We start from the raw sequence: 20604 nt of genomic DNA, 5'->3' as shown, positions 1-20604 counted from the left end.
ATATTAAAAATTTAGTAAGATAAGGTGATTTGTTTATTTATTTAGAGACGTAAATTACTTAATTACAATAACAGCTTCATTCTATAATACAATACTATAAGTGTTGTATTATAGAATGAAGATACTAGAGAAAAGTAGAGGAATGTAATGCACCACGAGAACAAGGATGTAATTCAATATTCAACATGAATATGAGAAGAAGAAAAAACGTAATGTATAATGTTCGGCCCTGGATATCTGTGGTGTTAACTTATAGCCCTTTTCAAGATCTATTTTTAAAAATTTAAAAACATGCATCACTCAACAGACAATAGATGTGTGTGTGCCTTTCTTTCACATGTAAAGGGTTTATTACTTTTAGCACAATTCACTTGCAGTTGGTCTCTTTGTATCCAGATCCACAAAAAACATCATACAAAAGATGCAGTAGAAAATATACCAACACTATATACATGATAACAGAAAAAGAGGAGAAAAGCACATAAAAACAGAATGGATGCTCAATATCCTGTTTTCAATCACAACAATCATGCGGGGTCTTTTTGAAAATAATGTCCCATTGTTCTATATTTCTGTCACTTCTTTTTGTTCTCTTTGCAGGCCACTACATATCGCTGAGCAACGTTGAGAGGTGGAGAATAGCCATCTGCATAAGATGTATCCTCAAACAGCACTGAGTAGTCATCCTGGGGCTGCAAAAGAAGAGAGACGAGTCATGTTGTGTGGAATCTATTATTATTCTACTCATACACAGTGATGCCATAAAACCCATAATAAAAGACTATCAACATTGATCCCATGAGGGTTTAGAGAAGCATCTTTAGAAATCGTGATAACATCTCAGTCTTTTAACTCTCACCCGATGTGGCGGCGTGTGGATCAGAGCTCTGTAAAAGCAAGTGGTCTGTGGATAGAGGGCCAGCACCAGCTGATCTTTACTGAACAGGGCTTCTGGGTCAGACTCTGGGTTTGCTTTCCACTGTGGGAGAGGAATGATTCTTCTTCGACTCAACGTGTGTCTCCTAAATAAAAGAGAAAATGAGACAGTGAAAAAAAGAGGAACAACGAACAGCTCATAGTTTGTTTAAAAGCACTCCTGGAATTTCACTACAGTTCAAACGTTTGGGGTCAGATGAATTTTTTAATGTTTTTTGAAAGGCGGCTGCATTTATTTGATCAAAAATACAGTAAAACAGTAATGTTGTGAAATATTATTACAATTTAAACATATATATTTGAATGAATTTTCAGCATCGTTACTTTAGTGTTCAGTGTCACATAATCCTTCAGAAAATCATTCTAATTATTTGCTGCTCAAGAAACATTTATTACTATTATCCAAGTTGTGCTGCTTTTTTTGTGAACACCATAATAAAAAAAATAGGATTCTTAGATGAATAGAAAGCTCAAAACAACATAGAAATCTTTCTTAATGTTATAAATGTCTTTGCTGTTACTTTTGATACATTTAATGTGTCCTTGCTGAATAAAAGTATTAATAAAAAAATAATAATAATAAATAAACTTTTGAACAGTAATGTATGAATTTGGATATAGAATTATTGAATTGGTGAATATTATAAAAAAAATGGCACTGAACTTACTCTTTACCCTCTTCATCAATGTCATCCACTTCATACCTGATAAGAGATAACATCATGATGCTACATTATCATTTCAAACCATCAGGTTTTAAAGCTACAAGTAAATATAAATATACAGATCAACTGGAGATCAACTGGTAGATGATTACTTGTTAGTGGAGTGATTGTAGCTGACGACTTCCGCAAGAATCCACTGCTCATCACCATCCACAGCCTTCACACGTGCTGCCACCTTGTCCCCCTGCTTAGCCACATAGTCACTGCTTGCTGGTATAGCGCCACACAGTGGTGGTGGACTGAAGGAGTAGGACAGGTATGAATTAAGTAAGGGTTAATGCCCAACAAGGTGTCCATACCATGGTCACTTGCCAAATAACACATTTTTAAAACATTAGTTTTACAATCGAAATCGAAAGTTTTTACAAACAATAACTTGGTTTCCCTGGTTACGCCTGACGGTTTATTTACTAGGTGTCCTCTATCACTTTTTAATGGACACCCTGCAGCCAATCAGAATCGAGTATTCACCCAGACCATGGTATAATGAAATGTAACAATCATTTTGACTCAATATTCACTGAATAAATGACCATTTCTAAAACGAAGGGAACATAAGAGATAAACCAGGAGACACTGAATGGTACCTCTCGCCAGGCTTGCCAATCCAAAGAGGAAGGGTCATGGCTGACTGTTGTAACAAGGTCATCAGGACACCTCTGCGCATGGTCTTCCTGGGTGGGTCGGTGTCACTGTACACTCCAGCCATCCTGGCAGCTGCAGAAAGAGAAGGGGTCGATTAGCTTCCACAACCGTTCAAATGCACAAGTTTACAAACTAACATCCAAAACTTACCAATCCGTCTTTCCTCCAAAAGAGATTTAATTTCAGCGATCTTGTCAAGTGCCCGGTGAAGTATACTGTGGGAGGGATGCAGATAAATGTGATCATTTACACCTGACATAAAAAACAATCATTTCTTAAAATGGAACATTTTATTGAAACTTTAGGGGGAAAAAACAAAGAAAATTTGCATATGTCTTTTTTGTGTGTGTTGAGTTTCATATTTAATACAGCAGAATTTGGAGCTCATACTTTAAAGGAGGCAAAAACACCTTCAGAGCCCCAAAATTGAGAAAAAATATGCCATTGCTTATATTTATATGGCCAAAAAGTAAGATGAAATTCTGATCGCTTGTAAAGTAAATCAAAGAGATCTATTTAAGTAAAAAGCATATAAATATCAGATGTCACTCTGTATATGTCTTAGTAAGGTGACATTTAAATACTTGCTCTGTAGTTTTTTATTGTAGGGGACAAAACATAGAATGCAATGCAATACAGTGATGATTGAGAGAAATAAATAAACTTAATAAACATTCCTCTAAACATGCCTTTAGAAATATGAAGTAGGCTAGGCTTATAGGGTTAATAAATGTTCAAAAAGTCTGTCTTTCCAGTCAACACATATGAAAGCCTTGGGCAAAATTACCACAAGATGGGGCTATATAATCACGAGATGTTTCTTGTGAGAAGAAAAACAAATAGGCAACACAGAAAAAGATAAAGTCAACAACAGATCACCTGATAAAGCATCTTGTGGTCATTACGGATTTCTCACAGTGAAAATGCATACTTTGCATTAAAGTAAAGTGGTGCTGAAAGGGAAACCAAATGCAGCAACAGTCATTCAGCCTCAGCCTTACCCACATTCAGCCTCAGCATCAGCTTTAGCTGTAGTGTAAAGACCCCTCAGCTTTGTCCTATAATACGGAGAAGCTGAGGAGAAAGATATCAACAGTTTTAGTATGGAACAGAGATCTCAGACAAGAAATAAAATTCAAATATATAAATATGAGAGAAATCCAATTTGAAAATAATAACATGCTTTATCGCTTGGAAAAGTTCTGATTGTAGACAATGCAATAGGAAATCATGTCTTACTCTTATTTTCAGTCTGCATCCTTTCATGTGTTTTCTGGATGTTGAGAAGGTTGTGCTCACTTCTTGATCGCTCTTCCTGTGTATTTAAGAGAGATTAGTGCATAAACACTGGGTGAAGGTACGGGGTGTTTCCCGAAACATATAAACCCAAACTACAGTGATCATGCATGGGAAACAGAGTAGTGCTCACCTGAGTCTGCTTTATAAGCTGATGCAGCTCATTCAGCAACTCTGCGATTTTGGTGTCTGCTGAAACTAAAGCCATTGTATCTGCAAGAAAAAATGATTCCAGTTATATAGAAAAATCTGTGTGTTTATGTGTTTTGACCCCATTTCATTATGTTCCACTTTACAGTTTAAACCTTAAACAGCACCACCGCGCACATAACACAAAGCAAAGATAATGTTGCTATAATGCATTAATTCTAATAATAATGCATTTAGGTTTGCATGTTTTTTATTTATTTATCTCAAATATACATACATAATAGAGCGCCATGGACTGGGTGGATCTCAGATCACACACCCTCCGCGCGCGCACAGATAAGCAAGAAAAGCGTCAATCTCACCTTCAAACACACAGTTTCGCGATGCTCTCCAGATTAACCTTGTGTATAAGTACACGAACTATAATCGAAAACCATTTATTTATTACAGTTTCGCTTTCCTTAACGAATTTTAGGATTTGTTTTCGCTTTGCATTGATTGGATAGCTTTGTAGCTAGGCCTCGTACGGACACATTGAGGGGACAAACTTCATGGCATGTTTTCAAAACGCCTTATTGAAAAAGAACTACTGGGTGGGGGAGTGGGGACCAGTCATCAAATTCACGTTTGAGATGTTTTAACTAAACGCATCTTGCATTTGGTACCATTGTTTTGTCTCAAAATACCCATCAGTAATGTTTTTTCTTTTCTAAGGCACATTTATAAAAGCTGCTTAAATGCCCTAATTGAACTAAGGCCTTATCCAGGCTTAATCTGAACCCTGTCTGTGAAACCAGTCCTTAGAGAGATAAATAACAACTACCAATTATTAATTATATACTGTTATTCAATATATTGCCTCTACCGTGCATTTTGGGCACATTACATGATAGCCTAAAGATAATATGTAATGTGCAACAAAAGAGCATCACGAGTTATCTTCATCATTATCATCACTATCACCACATTAACCTTACATATTTTTGGCTAGATAGGGTTATGTTTAGATGCAGAATTTTCACTGTTTGATCATGTTGTCTTTGGGGTTGTTCTTAATCTTTAAATATTGCTTAATTTTTTATATTAACATTTATTTTTAAAATATGAATGTTTTATTATGTTTTATTTTACACAATTTAGCTGGTGTTATTTATGTTTAATACTTAAACCAACTTTGAAAAAAGTACCATCATGAGAGAGTGAGGACAGAGAGAGTTTAAATACGTCACATATAAGAGACCATATGGGGGGAGCAACTGTTAAAGATGAAATGAAAGAGACAAATCATTCAGAAAGTAATAAGCCCTCATATGTCTGACCTGCTCTTTACTGTGTCCAAAGGCTGTGAACGATGAGATAATATGGAGTTAAATTTCAACAGAGACACTTTGAGGGGAGGGTGAAAAACAAAACAGACAGACGGAGATAAGTGGTGGTTTATCTAGCACAGAAATCCTGGTCTGGCAAGAAGAAAGAAGAAATTAGTTCTGTTGTCGAATGAATGTTGGCTCAGCCAATAACTTTGTAAATATTTACTGTACAGCACGCTGCACTCTCACATGATATTAATTTGAGAGCCAAGGCAAACAGTGCAAGGCAAATAGGGGACGGTAAAGAGAAGAATGTGTACTAAAAGAGCAAAACATTAAATAGATTAGGGAGAATAAAAGGTTTTGTTTTATGAGAGGAAACAGAATCAACTCTGTTAAAGAAATATAGCCCTATTTAGACAGAAAGAAAAATGAGAAACACATTGTAGTGCATTGGGTTTTACTCGTGTGCTGTATTCAATAGCCTATTGTTTGTGGCTTTGGAAGAAGGAATATTGTCCTTTTTTGCCAAGTATTCGCTTCACTCATTTCTCACGTAGCTCATGCACTCTGGTAACCAAAGAATACATCTTGGAACATTTGAGCACAGTAGAAAAAGTGAATCTGTTGTACACGTACTCCCTCATTACAACGGCACAGAACCACAGGAGTCTTACTGTAAACGGCGACATTGCCCAAATATATCCACGGCAGACCTCTGCCAAATTCCACTGGAATGACTAAAGAACTTTATGTGCTTCTGCAATGGAGTGCAAGCAGAGAGCATGTCAGTAAAAACAAATGTTAAACAATAAATACATGATGCATAGACTTCATATTACATTAAAAAAAAAACATAAAACATATTTTTTAAGCTACCAAATACTGGTAATAAGTATTTTTTTTATATAGATTTTTAGGCCATTTATTTTATCAAAAAATCTGTCCTTTTTTATTAACAGTAATTAATACTGTGAACTGTTTTTTAATTTTTATATATATTTCAAAATGTAAATTATTCCTGTGATGTCAAAGCTCAATTTTCAGCATCATTACTCATTCAGTGTCACTTCAGAAATCAGTCTAATACGCTGCTTTGCTGCTCAAGAAACATTTCTGATTATTGTCAATGCTGAAAACAGTTGAGTAAAATATGAATTTGATGAATAGAAAGTTCAAACAAACAGCATTAATCTGAAATGGCATATGCCAGCAGGCATAGGCATGCTAACCAGCAAATTTGAACATGTCCTATTAATGTTATTTAGTCTATGAAATGCAGGGTGAAATCTTTAGTCTGCTAGTCTTTGCTTTGATGCGGCAAGGAACAAAACAGCTTGCAGCCGGACTGCAGAGAATCTTGAATGATGGATTGGGCTTTGCTTTGCCAGTGGAGGATGTGGATTTTGCCAATTGTGGCAGATTGCATCCTATGATCCTCTGTGCTGTTGACAGAACTCACTGTATGCAGTTTGTTATGCTTGGTTACACACATGTTTAATGCGTCTGTATAGCTGTATAGCACAAAAGCACCACTGACAAAGAGAATAAACTGAATTAGAGAGGATAGGACACTGTGAATCTAGCCAAAGGTACACTACAATAAAGACAAAAGACATTTCTTCTGCTGTTTCTCCCAGCATGTGCAATCCAAAAACAATTTTCCCATTATAGTCAGTCAAATTAGACTACACTGTTTTGACAAAATAATCATTTGGAGTAGATCTCCAACAACGAATAAGCAAACTAAAAGAAAATGTAAATAGCTGTGCTCCTACGCCTAGTGAGAATATAGTTCCCAGTATTTATACGATTAAAAATGGTCTCTGTCTCATATAGCCTTGTTATTTGTACACGCTGTGACTATACAGATCACAACATGTAAATAGGAAAATGTTTGCTTTATTTTGTCACTTATTGGGATTAGTATGCTACCTTATCCATTTACATCCAGTCTTTGTGCTAAGCTAGGCTAGCGGTGGGTGCGTCAAATAACACTTACAGAACGCACAGAAATGAAAAAGGTATGTATGGACTTATCTAACTCTGGGGGATACTGTGAATAAGCTAAAGTCCCAAAAAGTCGGAGTGTTCCTTTAACGGGTCACAGTCCACAGAGGGACGTGAGAAGTCTGAACACAAAGTCAGGTGGAAATAACACAGAGAGACAAACATTAACTGAATTAATCTAATCTTTCTAATCCTCATCAGATAGGCAAATATACTCAGAGAGAGGGAGAGAGTTCATGAAAATATGGATGTTAGACAAGGACAAACTGAAATTTAAAAAATGAGTTATTTTGACTGAAATAAAGAATAACAGCATGTCAGGTAGATAAGTTTTGAGATCTTATAAAGTGAAAAATATAAAACAAAAGTGCAAGTCAAAACAAAAACAAGAACAATGTCATGTGCTCTGAAGGACATCCTGTCTGGCAGTAAGTGAGGTCTACTGATCAAACATTAACTCGCAGCTGATGCAACTTTCCTTCTGGTCATGTTGACCCATCCACAGGCGGGGAGCTGAAGGGAACGAAGGCGGAGCCACGTCTTTAAAAGAGGCCGGGCCAGTTGCAGGCTTGTAAACAACGCTGAACCGAGCGAGGAGGAGGACAAGAAAGAAGACACGTAGAAACAACTAACTCAACATCGATTTTTTTTTCCAGAGCTAAACTTCTGGTCGTCTTTATCCACTGTTACTCTTGAAGTTCTAGTTTCGCTATTCACTGTCAAAATGAGTAACCACGTTGAGGTGAAAAACATTGAACCGACCACCTTTGAGGACCGCTACTACGATGAATACGAATATTATAACTTAACAGACCGTTATACCGGTAGGTTGTCAAGAGCGTTATACGTTATTGTTGTTGTAATAATCATTATTACTCTGAAACTTTACGTAAAGTAGCCTTTTTTGAGAGTCGAGTCCAGTGGCTCTGGCAACACTGATTAGCAGCTAGGCTATTTCTTAAATCGCGTTCGTTCATGCTCGACATTCTTCATAATGTTTGTTGGTTCTAAGTTTGAACTCATTCTTGTTTTCTGTTAATTACAGAGTGCACTACTCGCAAGGGCAGGACGAAGAAGGAGGCGAGTTGCAACACAAACAGGCCGAACCCCGGTGGACACGAGCGCAAAATAGTGGAGAAACTCCAGAACGCTGAGAAGAAATCAAAAGTGTGACGCAGAAGAGGTGTGTGTAAACATCTTTCCACATTAACACTGAAAGGTATAAAAAAAAAAACTGAACAAACACATTTGTCCTTTAGATTCAATCGGACGGCTATAACTGGCAATCGACCACAGGTGTCTCTGCGGGAAACGGGCGCTGGGCTGCAGAAGGAGAGACTTCCCTTCATGAACCTCCGCCTCAGGATCAGATGAGCGGGAGGAGGCTGAGGGAAGCTCCCGGTCCAGTGACTCGTGAAGTGGGGAGTTTTGTCAGGCGCGCTCTGCTCTTGTGTAGAATGCGGTGGGCCCTGCAGAACGAGCACCTGTTCAGAGGAACTGATATGCTTGTGGTGGTGAATGTACGCTTTAAATCGGAGTTTTGACCAAGTGTAATTTTAAGATTAAAAATTTTAAATGGTAGGCTACATTTTAAATGTTTCTTTTAATAAAGACACTTTCCATCAAACTTGAGATTTGTTTGATACCTGCCTCTGACCATTCAAGTCATGATAAAAATGCAGCTGCTATGGGCCTATTTTCAAATGAAAAGTGTACAAAATGGGCCTGAAACTCTTAAAGTAAACAAATGGTCCACAACATTTAGTGTACAACACTTATCCAATGATAAAATGGTAAAACAACACATTTGGTAACTGTTGTAATTGTAGGATAGACAATAGATTAGATAATTGGTATGAAATGTAGCTATACTTCTCTAGGTTAATGATATGTTAGTTTAATAGAACAACAAAAACATTTTGTGCATTTAATGTTTCATTTCTAAAGTGTTCTGTAATGGGATGCCAAAGTATATTGTTTGAATGTGGGATTTAATGGGTCTGTTAAAGGTAGGGTAGGCAATTTAGGAGAGGCTAGCAATAGATTTGAAAGCATGATGTGTTGACACCAAAACGCATAAATCTGAGTGATGAGGGCGTGAACAGCCCTGGGTAGAACGTCACGGGTTGCCATCTCGTAATTTTGGTTACGGCATTAAAACAGCATAAGTTTGTTGTTTTGGTTCAGGAGGAACTGTAAAAGGTGGCTTTTGTTTGTGGTGTTCAGGGACTGACAACTCTGCATTAAGGCTTACAGAACGCGCTGATGACGTGTGATATCTGCACGAGCAGGGTGTACAGAGGTATGGAAATACATGTTAACAGGCAGGTAGGACATCGTTGTGTGATTCCCCTGTGTTTAACTCCACTTTTAGACGTACACTCGCAAACTTCTCTAAGCACTTCCCCTCGGGGGAATCCCCGCCGCCATTTTGAAGTACGTTCAACTTCAAGTGGGCGAGGGTGGTTTATTTGGACAGACCCTCGTCCCCTTGATTACCCCCACCCCACACAACTTGTGTATATTGGAGCTATTTTAACATTTAATTGCAGTATACTTGTAGCAACCCTAAGCTGACTTATAGTTTATTGTATTGTTATCATTTTCATTTGTGTATTTTTTTTATATTTATTCCAACAGCCCAAGCATACAGGCTAATAGAAAAACAAATCCATAAGAAAAAGAAAAAAAAAACTAAATAATAAATCAGCACCATTGTGGATTTTGAGTGATCAAGGGCTTAGGGCGTTCCATCTAAACACACTGAAGTGTTCCGCCAGAAGTCCGCACTCGAGCAACGTAAGCACTGTCATGCATCCGAGTGAACTAGACAGAGGCAAGAAGTTAGCCAGGGAAGGGCATAAAAATTGGACATTAACGCAGCCAGAGTCACTGAAAGCCGCAAACAAACAGGAACCCCTTTTTAGAGTTTCTCCTGAGCATGCTCCTTATATTCTTGCCTCCCTGGATTACGAATTGTACGTTTTTTTAATGATACCTTATTGTGTGTTGTATTGTTTTATTGTTATATGTGTATTTGAATAACTGGGCCGCCGATCTTGGCCAGGACACTCCTGTAAAAGAGATTTTAATCTCAGTGAGGTTCTCTCCTGGTTAAATAAAGGTTAAAGAAATAAACTGCAGCATTCAGGTTGTACAAGTCAGAGCTCTGTAAGTTGTTTACGTTCATTATTATTGTAATGTTTTGTGCTTTGAAATATGAGGTAATTTAACGCCATCTCTCGTGACGCTTTGCAGACTCTGCTCTGGCTGTACGTGTTCATGTGTTTTGAAAGAGCTGTTTTGAAACTGATTTTGGACAGACTTCTGAGGCAGCGTAACTGTTTAATGATCTACAGCAAAATAGAGAAAGCTTTGGTGAAAACTAAACAAATATTTAATTACAACAGTAGAAATTTCTCGCTAGAAAGTTGGTAAAAAAACAACAACGTACATTTACACAAAAACTGACCAGCAACTGCAACTTTCAGATGCCATCTTTCTTTTTCTAGCTCAACTGTCACCAAATGGAAAGCACAGGATTGTGGGTTATCAAAGGCAGTGAAGGATCCATCTATGCTGCCTTTAAAAATCTTTAAGATGAAGGTATCTCAGGAGACAAGAAGTGAAGCTAGCATTGCATTCGGACATGCCTTGATGCCTTCCTGTCTTGAAATACATCCTTCGAAGGCAGCATTTTTATGTTTTTGAATGCAGCCCTTATGCTTTCAAAGCTAGCTTGCTATTGCTAGCCTCTCCGAAATTGCCTATCTTTAAACAAATTCAGCCTGTTTCGCATGATTGGTGCACAATAAAATAGATGCAACCCCAAATTTTTACTAATTTTCTGGCATACCTTCTATTTAAGAATTTACTATAAAGTGCATATGAAGTGCTCAAACTGACCCAGGATAACACTAAATCTATTTAGCCTGTCATGTGTCTTGCCACATGTAGGTGAAAACGATGTGTCACTCACGGCAACATAAAATCCTCAGAGAGCAATAGCTCAGCTCGAGACAGATAGAGGGCAGTAGTGAAGCAGTAAAGAGATGTGGAGCTGAAAATGAGATGTGGAAATGAATTTGGCACAGAGGATTATCTAGAAGCGCCATGTATCTCATTTAAGAGCGCTTTGAAACGCATGTGCAATATAAGGAGCAGTTCAAAGAAAGCCTTTTCAACAGAAGCAAGAAGTGGAATAATCAAAAGCAACCACTAGATCCGCACAACTTATGCAGAGATTGTGAGCTCTTTGCATGTGCTATACTTCATAACATATTTCATAAATCTTCCTAATTTATGTAAAGTAAATTAAGTAAAATTATGGTAACACTGAAAAGAACAATTAAATAAACTCATGCTCACAGGATGAACAGTTGTGGCTGTTTAACATTAAATCACGGGCAATTTCTTAAGCAAATCTGTTCAATAAACATGAACTGAGGAGGAACCAAAGGAATATTAAATAGATTTTTTATTTTTTTTGCCTAGGGTGAGTTGTGCAGACATTTAAATGGAGTCCATAAATGTTGAAAGATCTATATTAGGCTAATTCAACATGTAGAGATATGCACACAGAAGAACCAAAGCATTAGATTAAAACTTAATCAGTCAGTAGGCCACAGGAATCTCACTAGGTTGATCAGTTTTTAACTGCTTTTCTTTTTCCAAACGTGCATTGTATGTTATCAGCACATGAGGGTCAAGAGTAAAGAGGTTTAGGCTAATGTGCTGGGAAAGGATATAAAACAACCTGGTAAAAAAAAAAGAAAAAAAGAGCACTGTACAACAGAATGAAGAAAAATGCACAATTATTATGCAACAAACTCAAAATGTTGGAGTATCTTGTGTCTCACAGCAAAATGAGACCTTTGAAGTAGCTGCACTTAAATAATAATAATTACTAAGATAACATGCAAAACTGTCTAAAATATACACGTTAAATTTGAGAGGGATGCAAATTATATTAATTATAACAACTTCATATTCATCCTGCTACATACACACTGAAGAAACAGAAATTGTTTCCTCTTCACCTCCCCCTTTTACTTTGCTTGTACCGTTAACACAAGATAATCCATTTATGTCATTCTCCCACGGACACACTGCGGCAAGCGCAATCCTCTTTTCGTTCCTTTCCCATAATCACCGGAACAAACACATGGTTAGAAGATTTCATCGAAAAATCTCAATATGGAAATCAAGTCCTGATATGTGAATGCGCAAATATCAGAAAGTTTCCAAAAAGGTATATTAATTCATCTGAATTACTCAATAGGCCTAGAGTTGTACTTCTTAATAAATTCAGCACTAGACTTAACTTCCAAATGTCAAATGGATGAATTGAAATGAACTGGATTAAAAATAGATGCAAAAGTAGCAGGATAGCAGTAACTTTGTGGAGCAGTTTTAAAAATACATTTAAAGTATTGTGTTCACCCCCTCCATTTCTCAATCCACTTCCCTCCATCGTATCACTACGGGCAGAGAAGCTCCTCTTGTTGCCTAGCAACAAGCCTTTGGAAATTCCAAAAGAGACCACAGAGACCATAGACTACCTCTCCTCATGGTGCATGTGTGTGTTTGTGTGTGTGGGTGAAGACGGATGGATGCAAAGAGTGTCTGTGGAGTCAGAAACTCTCCGTAAGTCAGACATGCAGGTGCGCAAGTGTGCATTTGTATGAATGTCTCTTCAGTTTGAACATCTGGAGGGCCCCTGCTGTTGCAGTAAGAATGTGTGGTAGGGACGGTGCAAGTGTCAACTGGTGTGAGTGTGTTTGTATGTATTCATGCATGAGACTACATGGGTCAGCACTCACGTGCGAGTGTGTGTGTATGCGCAAGTAGGTGTTTAGATATTCATAGCACACTTTGATATGATCCCTCTCTATCTGCACACATGGTCAGTGTGCTAATGTGCCTGTCACCATATTTCTCATTTTATGGTCATGTCTGTTAGTCTTCCTTTTTGTTTGTGTGGGGACTCACATATGAAAGAGTGTGCCCATTCCTCAGAGAATTATTGGCACCCTTGGTAAATATGAACAAAGAAGCCTGTAGAAATAAAAATGCATTGTTAATCCTTTCAATCTTTTATTAGAAAATTCACAAAAATCTAACCTTTCATTGAAGAAAAATAGAAAAAAAAAGGGGGGGGGCTCTTTGTGAAATAAATGTTTTATCACTACGTGTGACGAAGCATTTTCTGCGACAGCTTCAGTTCACTCACTTCATTTCGTTCACTCCTTGCAGATATAGTGCACTCAAATGCCATACACTACATAGGGATTAGTGAATGAGTGAACGGTTTCGGACAAAGCTTGTGACAGGCTGAAGAGACCCCAATGCAGCATGTTTTTTTTTTACATGTTGGGTGCCTCTCTCAAAAACATGGAGAGAGCACATTCCAGTAAACAAACAGGTAATTCTACGATTAAGTAAAATGTCAGAAGCTTGAAGCAGTCATTAAAATCAGATAATATGTAGAAGGATAAAATATTGATTATTGATTAATACCTTGATTATAGTCACTCATTAGATATACATTGGAGTGGCAGTGGATTCAAAAATCCACCCCCTTCAATAGAATCCATGACGCCATGTATCTGAACAAGATGTCCAGGACCTCCAGCAGAAAAATAGGCACAAAATTTCACAGATCCATCAGTATATTTTACCATGGGCATGGGGTACTTTCTATCCCGGTTTGCACCAAAACCATATGGTGGGTTTGCTGCCCCAAAACTTTTTTTTTATTTTCATCTGACCATAGAACCAGGTCCCTTTTGAGGTTCCAGTCATGTCTGACAACTGAATAAGCTGGAGTTTGTTTTTGGTGAAGAGCCGAGGATTTTCTCTTAAAACCCTCCCCAACAACATGTGGTGATGTAGGTGCTGTTTGATATTTTTTAGGCTTTCTGACCCCAATACTCAACTATTTTCTGCAACATCTTTAGTTGATTGTAACTTCTTAATTATATATATAAATATGTGTGTGTTTAAATAAAAAAAATAAAATAAAATAAAAAGTGCGATGATAAATTGATTTCACAGGAATACTTTTACCGCACTTCAATACACTTTGCATGCATACTGAACTACATGCTGTTAAAGTATTGTAGTTCATGCTAATATATTCACAGCCAACACTTATATTGAAAAGAAAAACATGCACAAGTAATATGTGTTTATTTTATGCTTTAATGCCACTTAGTCATTCCAATCTGCTTGCTGTTTTCTGCTCACCTTCTGGCTCTGGTCTTCCCATACCTTACTTCTCTCCTCCTGGTGCTCTTTCTTACATGTTATTTGTACCAAACCAATTATCCATCAATTTCTCTCTTAATCGTCGCCTGTAACTTGTTTTCTTTCTGCTCAATGAGCAGCTGGTTAAGAGTATAGGCTGAATAATGAGACTCTGCCCAATTAGTCTCTAATGGCCTTTAATTAATTGAGAGGATAACAATCCAGTTTTAATTTCATACACATTAATGTGCACTGCTCGTAGACCCTTCAGGCTTCTCCTTCTTCCCACCCATCAATACCCACCCTCCACCCTTTCCCTGAACGTTTGAAGGTGCTTTTCTCTCTTCTGCTCTCTGACAAGACAGGAATTCAGATGCCCAGAGTTCAATTAAATCTCAATTTGATTTTTGTTTGACCAAAAGAGAAACGTGAGAAAGTGAAGCGAATGGCATGTATTCTAGTGCACTTCAAGAACAATTGGTAGTCTTGTGCAGCAACTCATTACCATGGTGACAGTCAGGTCGAATTTAGGGGATATGACATCATCACTTTGATGTCTGTTAGTGTCAGTGTCACTGTCACTCAAAAGAAACAGCAGCTTTCCTCTATAGCTCTCTTCTGATCCTTCTTTATTTTCACTTGTACAACACTGAAAGCTTACATTCATGCACTCCTCTTTTATTTTCATTGAGTCACTTCAAAATAAAAAAACGTAAAGAAAATCAACCCATATGTGTCAAGTGTATGAGAATCTCCTGATTTGTTTTGAAGGCACGTTTGTCTGTAGAAAAATGTGTTTTGGAATCAGTTGCACTTGAGAGCTCATACAGAAAACTAATTTGACTTTGAAAAGATGAGGAGCTAAATTATCACAGAAATTCTTTGTGCAGTAAATGTATTTCCTTTCAATTTGTCTCCTCTAACTGAAACACGGTTTTCCAAGAGTAGGGGAGAACAGAGAATATGTTAACATTTTGTTTAACATGACTGTGGGTTTTTTTTTTTTTTTTTTTTGTGCTACGTCTCAAATGTTGATATAATATTCCAATATTGTCTGCTTAAAGTGAACTAAAAGTACACTAAATTATCCCTGATTTGTGTAGATTTGTTATATATCAAATTAAACTTGCTGATTCAGATAATACTAGATATGTCATTTAACATCTATTAGCATGATTATTTGCAATTATTATAAATGTCATTATAAACCAGGTGTGAAATTTTAGTTTATACCTTAAATTTGTCTAACAATTATTCCTGGTCTCTACTACATAAAAACAATTTCTACAATGACATACATTATGCATAATATAAAGCAGTCAAACTAGTTAGATGTTAGTGACCTCCTGGGACCCTGTTACAATTTTAAATAGGTATCTTCATATATAATTTTCATTAACTATTACCGCTTATTCCTGTTTTAATTTGTGTGTTTTTTGGCAACTTGGAACACAAAATAACTTTAATTGTAATGTCACCCAAAGGTAAAAATACCCAAAGTCCCTTACAGAAGGCATTGAAATCAGATGTACATGAAAAGTTTCCATTGTTACATTTCTAAAATATTTTTTGAAAATTGTCACTCAAACCCACAAACATTTAGCATTTCTGAAGCCCAGATCCTCTGAATATTCAGAAAAATCCAATAAAAGCAAGACAAAAATCAATGGATTGGTGTCAGGAATATGCCCTGAAGACTAGGCCTATTTAGTTCAGTGTTAACAGAAAGCCAAATCCCTAATATAATTTAAATCCAAAATGAGAGGCATCAGCAAAATTCAATCATATCACAAAAGCTCTTAAAGAAGCAACAACATATTGTTTAATGTTTTGTGCAGCGTTTCAATGTTGACACTGAAAGATAAGGTCTTCAATCCTGCGATAGCGATCATGTAATATCCGCATGCTGCAAGTTATGAAATCTGAATCATGACCATCACAACAAAACCAGTCCCATGCTGCCAATGTTGCTGGCTTTTGAACTTCTAACTTGTTTCGTTTCTTCTTAATAGCAACTCCAGTCCTCCACAATAAGAAACTGCCCGGGCCTTTTCTGATCGAGTGCCACTTGACCTCTACGCCTTACATTAAACGAATAGAACCTAATTAGAGCGGTTCAATAAGACATTGATCCGAGTATGTTAATAACAGCATGATCTCAGACAAAAAAGATCACGTACTGAGGCTGCGGGGCTGATGGGTAGCATGATGCTGGTTAATTGGGATGGCGGGCCTGCGCGGTAACAGGAGGCTTTTTTTCGCTGTGTGCTATCTCTGCTATCTGCCAGGCGCTTAGCTCTGCTTTCATTACATCTGGACCACAGAGCCTCTGATCAGCGCGATAGCGTCCTAAAAAGAGTTGCATTAAGAGAGGGGCACAACGCGAGTGATTTCATAAGCAGACAATATAAAATGCCACACACCAGTGAAAGAGGCGGTTGAGCCAACGTGATACACAAAAGAAAAAGATGCACAAAAATATTCTCATTCGTTCCATCTCAATCGCACACGTGTATATTTAAGCATGCCAGAGGAAGAGATCCTCTGGGTGAAGATGGAAAGAATGGGGGAGGGGGGGGGGGGTAGACAGGAGTGGGAGTGAGTGGGAAGAGTAAGGGTGAAATGCATAGAAAAAAGAAAGGGATGAAGCCAGGGGAGATTTTTAATGAGAAAAAACAAAGAAACGAGCGACTGCTCATGCTACGGACCATCTTTAATCCCCCTGTCTTGAGCGAGAGAGTTAGAAAGAGAGTTGAGGTGGAATAAGATCAGTGAGTCCTCGTCAAAAAAAAAATCTTTGTGGAAGACTGGGTTCTGATTTTACAAAGTGTTCTGATATTGTATTGTGCAAGTGTGTGTGTGTGTAGGAGTGTGTGTTCTCACGCATGTATCATTAGGCATCATTAGAGCAAATTATATGGAGGGAGAGAGACAGATGCTTCCTTTGGCACATGGTGAGAACCCTTACACCACTGCAAAACACTGCAAGGCCAGCAACTAAGACAACAGAAACATAATATGCATAAACAAGCATGCATAAATACATGCAGATCATTTATACTGCATTAAAAACAGTATGTGCAATACTTACAAACAGGGATAAAGAAATAGTTCTCACTCTTTTTCTCTCTACGTCATACTTTGTGATGTGTTTACAATTATTATTTTAGTCTACATGAATTAATTTGCACTGTAACATTAATGAGCAGGGCTTCTTTATCAGTGACTAAATGAAGGATTAAGATTCCTCTTAAAGAGATAGTTCACCTAAAAATGAAAATGTTGTCATCATTTACTTTTTTACCCTCATGTCGTTCAAAAACCTGTACAACAATCCTATTTCTGTGGAGCACAAAAGAAGATATTTCAGTTTCAGTGGGGTCCTGTATTGGTTTTCATGACATGAGAGTGAGAAAATGACGACATGATTTTAATTTTTAGGTGAACTATCCCTTTAAGAGGAATCTAAATCTTTCAGTCACTGATAACAGAGCCCTGCTTATTAATGTTGACAGTGCAAATTAATGTAGACTAAAATAATATTGCACATTATGACAGAGAGAAAGAGACTACAACAACAAGCAGAAAACATGCCCACAGGAAATGGACTTAGCCATTGTGCAAGTAAAATTGTTGCACGTGGCTCAGTCCACAGTTTCTCTTTCCATATCCATCCATCACAATGTTTCTCCAGCTACTGCGCATTCTAACAAATTTCTCCTGCATTCTTTCCCTCCCTCTCTTCCTCCTCCTCTTCTTCACATTTCTGCATGTGTAATCCTATAGATTCTTTGATGTTATGCTACACACTCACTCCTCACTATCTCCTCCTCCTCCTCTCTCCCTCTCTGTCTCTCCCTACCCCTCCTCTCCTTTCTTTCTCTCTCTCTCTCTCCCTTTCTCTATCTCTTTCTCGTGCACCACCTGTTAGTGCAGACCCCTGTGCTTTGGAATTCACTTGTTTATGAGGGAGTCTTTCACACTCACACAATCAAAGGTAAGAGAACATCCTTCTTATTTATCTTTGCCTGGAACTTCCTAGTATCTGTTATGTAATTGAATCTCCCAGCATTTTCTTGTTTATTCATTTATTTATTTGTCCCTCTCTTTGCAAACCCCTCCCTCGCTTTCTGTCTTTCTGGTAATTAGTCAATTCATTGTTAACCCTTTCTTGCAGTGTTATTCTGTTTATATTTCTGGAAATGGAATGATCATAAAGTCCACTCTTTCTATTTACCGCCGGTCCCCTTAACCTCTCTTTCTGTCCTTGTCCGTGCGCCCCCACAACCTGCACTAATTCTGCGTTAAGTATTAATGTACTCATGTAAGCATGCACGTTAACCTTTTCACTCTCTTCCTGTTTCTCTCTCCCCTCCCCTCCACCCCTCAACTCTCATTATGCCGTTTTGTTTTTGCATAATCTTAACTTTAGATGGAGAGAATATATGTGAAAAATCTGACACATGGGGATACTGTGATATGAGATACTGTGCATGCAATGTTTTTTTTTTTTTTTAATCTCTTTTGGAAAGCGTGCGATGCGGACTTCTCTCTATCTCACTCTGGTAATCCATCAGTGTCTGAGTGGCACAGTGACTGACTGTGAAACGGTGATGTGCTTCTCATCAGGACCACTGATCTTGTGTGAATAAAAGAGAACATGATAGCACTGATGAGACACATGAGAGAGTTTAGAGAGACAGATAGATAGATAGATAGATAGATAGATAGATAGATAGATAGATAGATAGATAGATAGACAGAAATACAGATAGATAGACAGAAATACAGAAATACAGATAGATAGATAGATAGATAGACAGACAGACAGACAGACAGACAGACAGACAGACAGACAGACAGACAGACAGACAGACAGACAGACAGACAGACAGACAGACAGACAGACAGACAGACAGATAGATAGATAGATAGATAGATAGATAGATAGATAGATAGATAGATAGATAAATAGATAGATAGATAGATAGATAGATAGATAGATAGATAGATAGATAGATAGATAGATAGATAGATAGATAGATGTAGATGTCAGCATGAGCAGATTTAGACTACAGGCAGAAGCAGCGGAGAACTGAACAAGAATTTTAAACACTGAAAGAGACAACTGACAGAGATGGTGAAAAAGTGAAAAGGGTCTGAATTACCAGATACATGTGTCAGTTACACAATTAAAGTATTGTGCAGCTTAGTCAGCTTGTTAATTTGATCAGCTAGAGAGTATGTTGACAGCAGTCCAAATCACATCTAGCCATTGTGTTTGGCTTCAAATGCCAACAGTGTCATTATGTACTGTGACAACCCACTGCCAAACATGTCAGTAATATACAGTACTGGAATATCTCTCTTCATTACTTCCTCTCACTCTCACATCCCACCCCCCAGTCCGAGGCGTCTTCTCAACAGCCTCTTCATGTCTTGCTGTGATCCAATCTCAAGCACTGACATTCATTCATTTTGTGACTGCACTCACAGAGTTAGCGGGTTATTGCGCAATGCGCACAGTTCACTTTGCAAAGCAGTAGGCGAGAGAATCTGCACTGTAAAAAAAAAAATCTGTAAAACCAGGGCACAATGTACTGTATTGATCTGAAGGAATTTCCCGTAACACTGCATTACGTTGTGTTTTAGAGTTAACGTAAATGTACGTCAAATTTACGTTAACTGACAGTACTTTTTCTGCTATTTTACGGATATATTTCTTAGTGTGCACACTGCCACGACACATTGCAGAGCGTACAAGTTACTGCAAGTTTGTTTTTCTTTTTTTATTGATGACATTTGTTAATTCTAGATTGACTTAACTAGCATTGCACTAGCCATTTGGGTTGTTAAACAATAGATTTCCTAAAAGATTGCACTAATGTGGTCTACAGTTGCCCACCAGAAGAAGCACACATAAAATCTATGCAAATTAGATTACATTCAAATCCGCCGCTGGCTTGGAAGTTTCTGAAACACATAAAATCACTTTTGAATAGAAATGAGCCCACATAGTTACCTCCGATGAAATAGTCTCAGAAGATGAAAAAATATATACGATACAATCACATTTGGTTGATAAAAATTATATTATTATTCAGATTTGTTCTAGTGTGCAAGTATCATTTCCAAAATCTCATTTCGTCACATAATGACTTTAGATACAAATTGACATTTCCCTCAGTCTGAGGGTTGAAAAATAATCCTTAGATTCCAGTCCACGCCAGTGAATTGCAAATCATTGAAAATGTTTAAATAAATAATGAAATAAGCAGGTTTCA

General features: G+C 37.5%; 2 protein-coding genes across 5 annotated transcripts; one reads left to right on the top strand and one right to left on the bottom strand.

The window, feature by feature from the left end:
• Positions 1 to 21: 21 nt before the first annotated feature.
• On the bottom strand, positions 22 to 4303 carry sgf29 (SAGA complex associated factor 29). 4 transcript variants are annotated; one of them, XM_081363259.1, is made up of 10 exons: positions 4115 to 4303; positions 3736 to 3815; positions 3546 to 3621; positions 3308 to 3380; positions 2457 to 2521; positions 2249 to 2378; positions 1754 to 1900; positions 1605 to 1640; positions 860 to 1022; positions 22 to 692 (listed from the first exon to the last, which is right to left on the bottom strand). In XM_081363259.1, exons 2-10 carry the CDS (start codon positions 3808 to 3810, stop codon positions 576 to 578), a joined length of 882 nt encoding a protein of 293 aa, XP_081219385.1. In that variant the 5' UTR covers positions 3811 to 3815; positions 4115 to 4303; the 3' UTR covers positions 22 to 575. The 4 variants fall into 4 exon arrangements, with proteins under 4 accessions (XP_081219385.1, XP_081219386.1, XP_081219387.1 ...); XM_081363260.1 differs by having other exon boundaries at positions 4030 to 4285; XM_081363261.1 differs by having other exon boundaries at positions 3186 to 3380; positions 4115 to 4279.
• Positions 4304 to 7657: 3354 nt separating this feature from the next.
• On the top strand, positions 7658 to 8704 carry nupr1b (nuclear protein 1b). The gene is made up of 3 exons (XM_081363245.1): positions 7658 to 7896; positions 8118 to 8255; positions 8332 to 8704. The coding sequence occupies exons 1-2, from the start codon at positions 7797 to 7799 to the stop codon at positions 8243 to 8245; spliced, it is 228 nt and encodes a 75-aa protein (XP_081219371.1). The 5' UTR covers positions 7658 to 7796; the 3' UTR covers positions 8246 to 8255; positions 8332 to 8704.
• Positions 8705 to 20604: the final 11900 nt, after the last annotated feature.

Source organism: Scardinius erythrophthalmus (assembly GCF_964197995.2).
Source record: "Scardinius erythrophthalmus genome assembly, chromosome: 1".
Lineage (NCBI taxonomy): Eukaryota > Metazoa > Chordata > Actinopteri > Cypriniformes > Leuciscidae > Scardinius > Scardinius erythrophthalmus.
The sequence above is the reverse complement of the archived record's forward strand: the minus strand, read 5'-3'. Positions and strand labels throughout refer to the sequence as shown.

Bases quoted from the DNA above. Each gene is read 5' to 3' on its own strand.
- nupr1b (XM_081363245.1), top strand. From the start codon at position 7,797: ATGAGTAACCACGTTGAGGTGAAAAACATTGAACCGACCACCTTTGAG. The intron at 7,897-8,117 runs GTAGGTTGTCAA...TGTTAATTACAG, and splicing joins CTTAACAGACCGTTATACCG to AGTGCACTACTCGCAAGGGC.
- sgf29 (XM_081363259.1), bottom strand. From the start codon at position 3,810: ATGGCTTTAGTTTCAGCAGACACCAAAATCGCAGAGTTGCTGAATGAG. The intron at 3,622-3,735 runs GTGAGCACTACT...TTAAATACACAG, and splicing joins AGCTTATAAAGCAGACTCAG to GAAGAGCGATCAAGAAGTGA. The intron at 2,379-2,456 runs GTAAGTTTTGGA...CTCTTTCTGCAG, and splicing joins TTTGGAGGAAAGACGGATTG to CTGCCAGGATGGCTGGAGTG.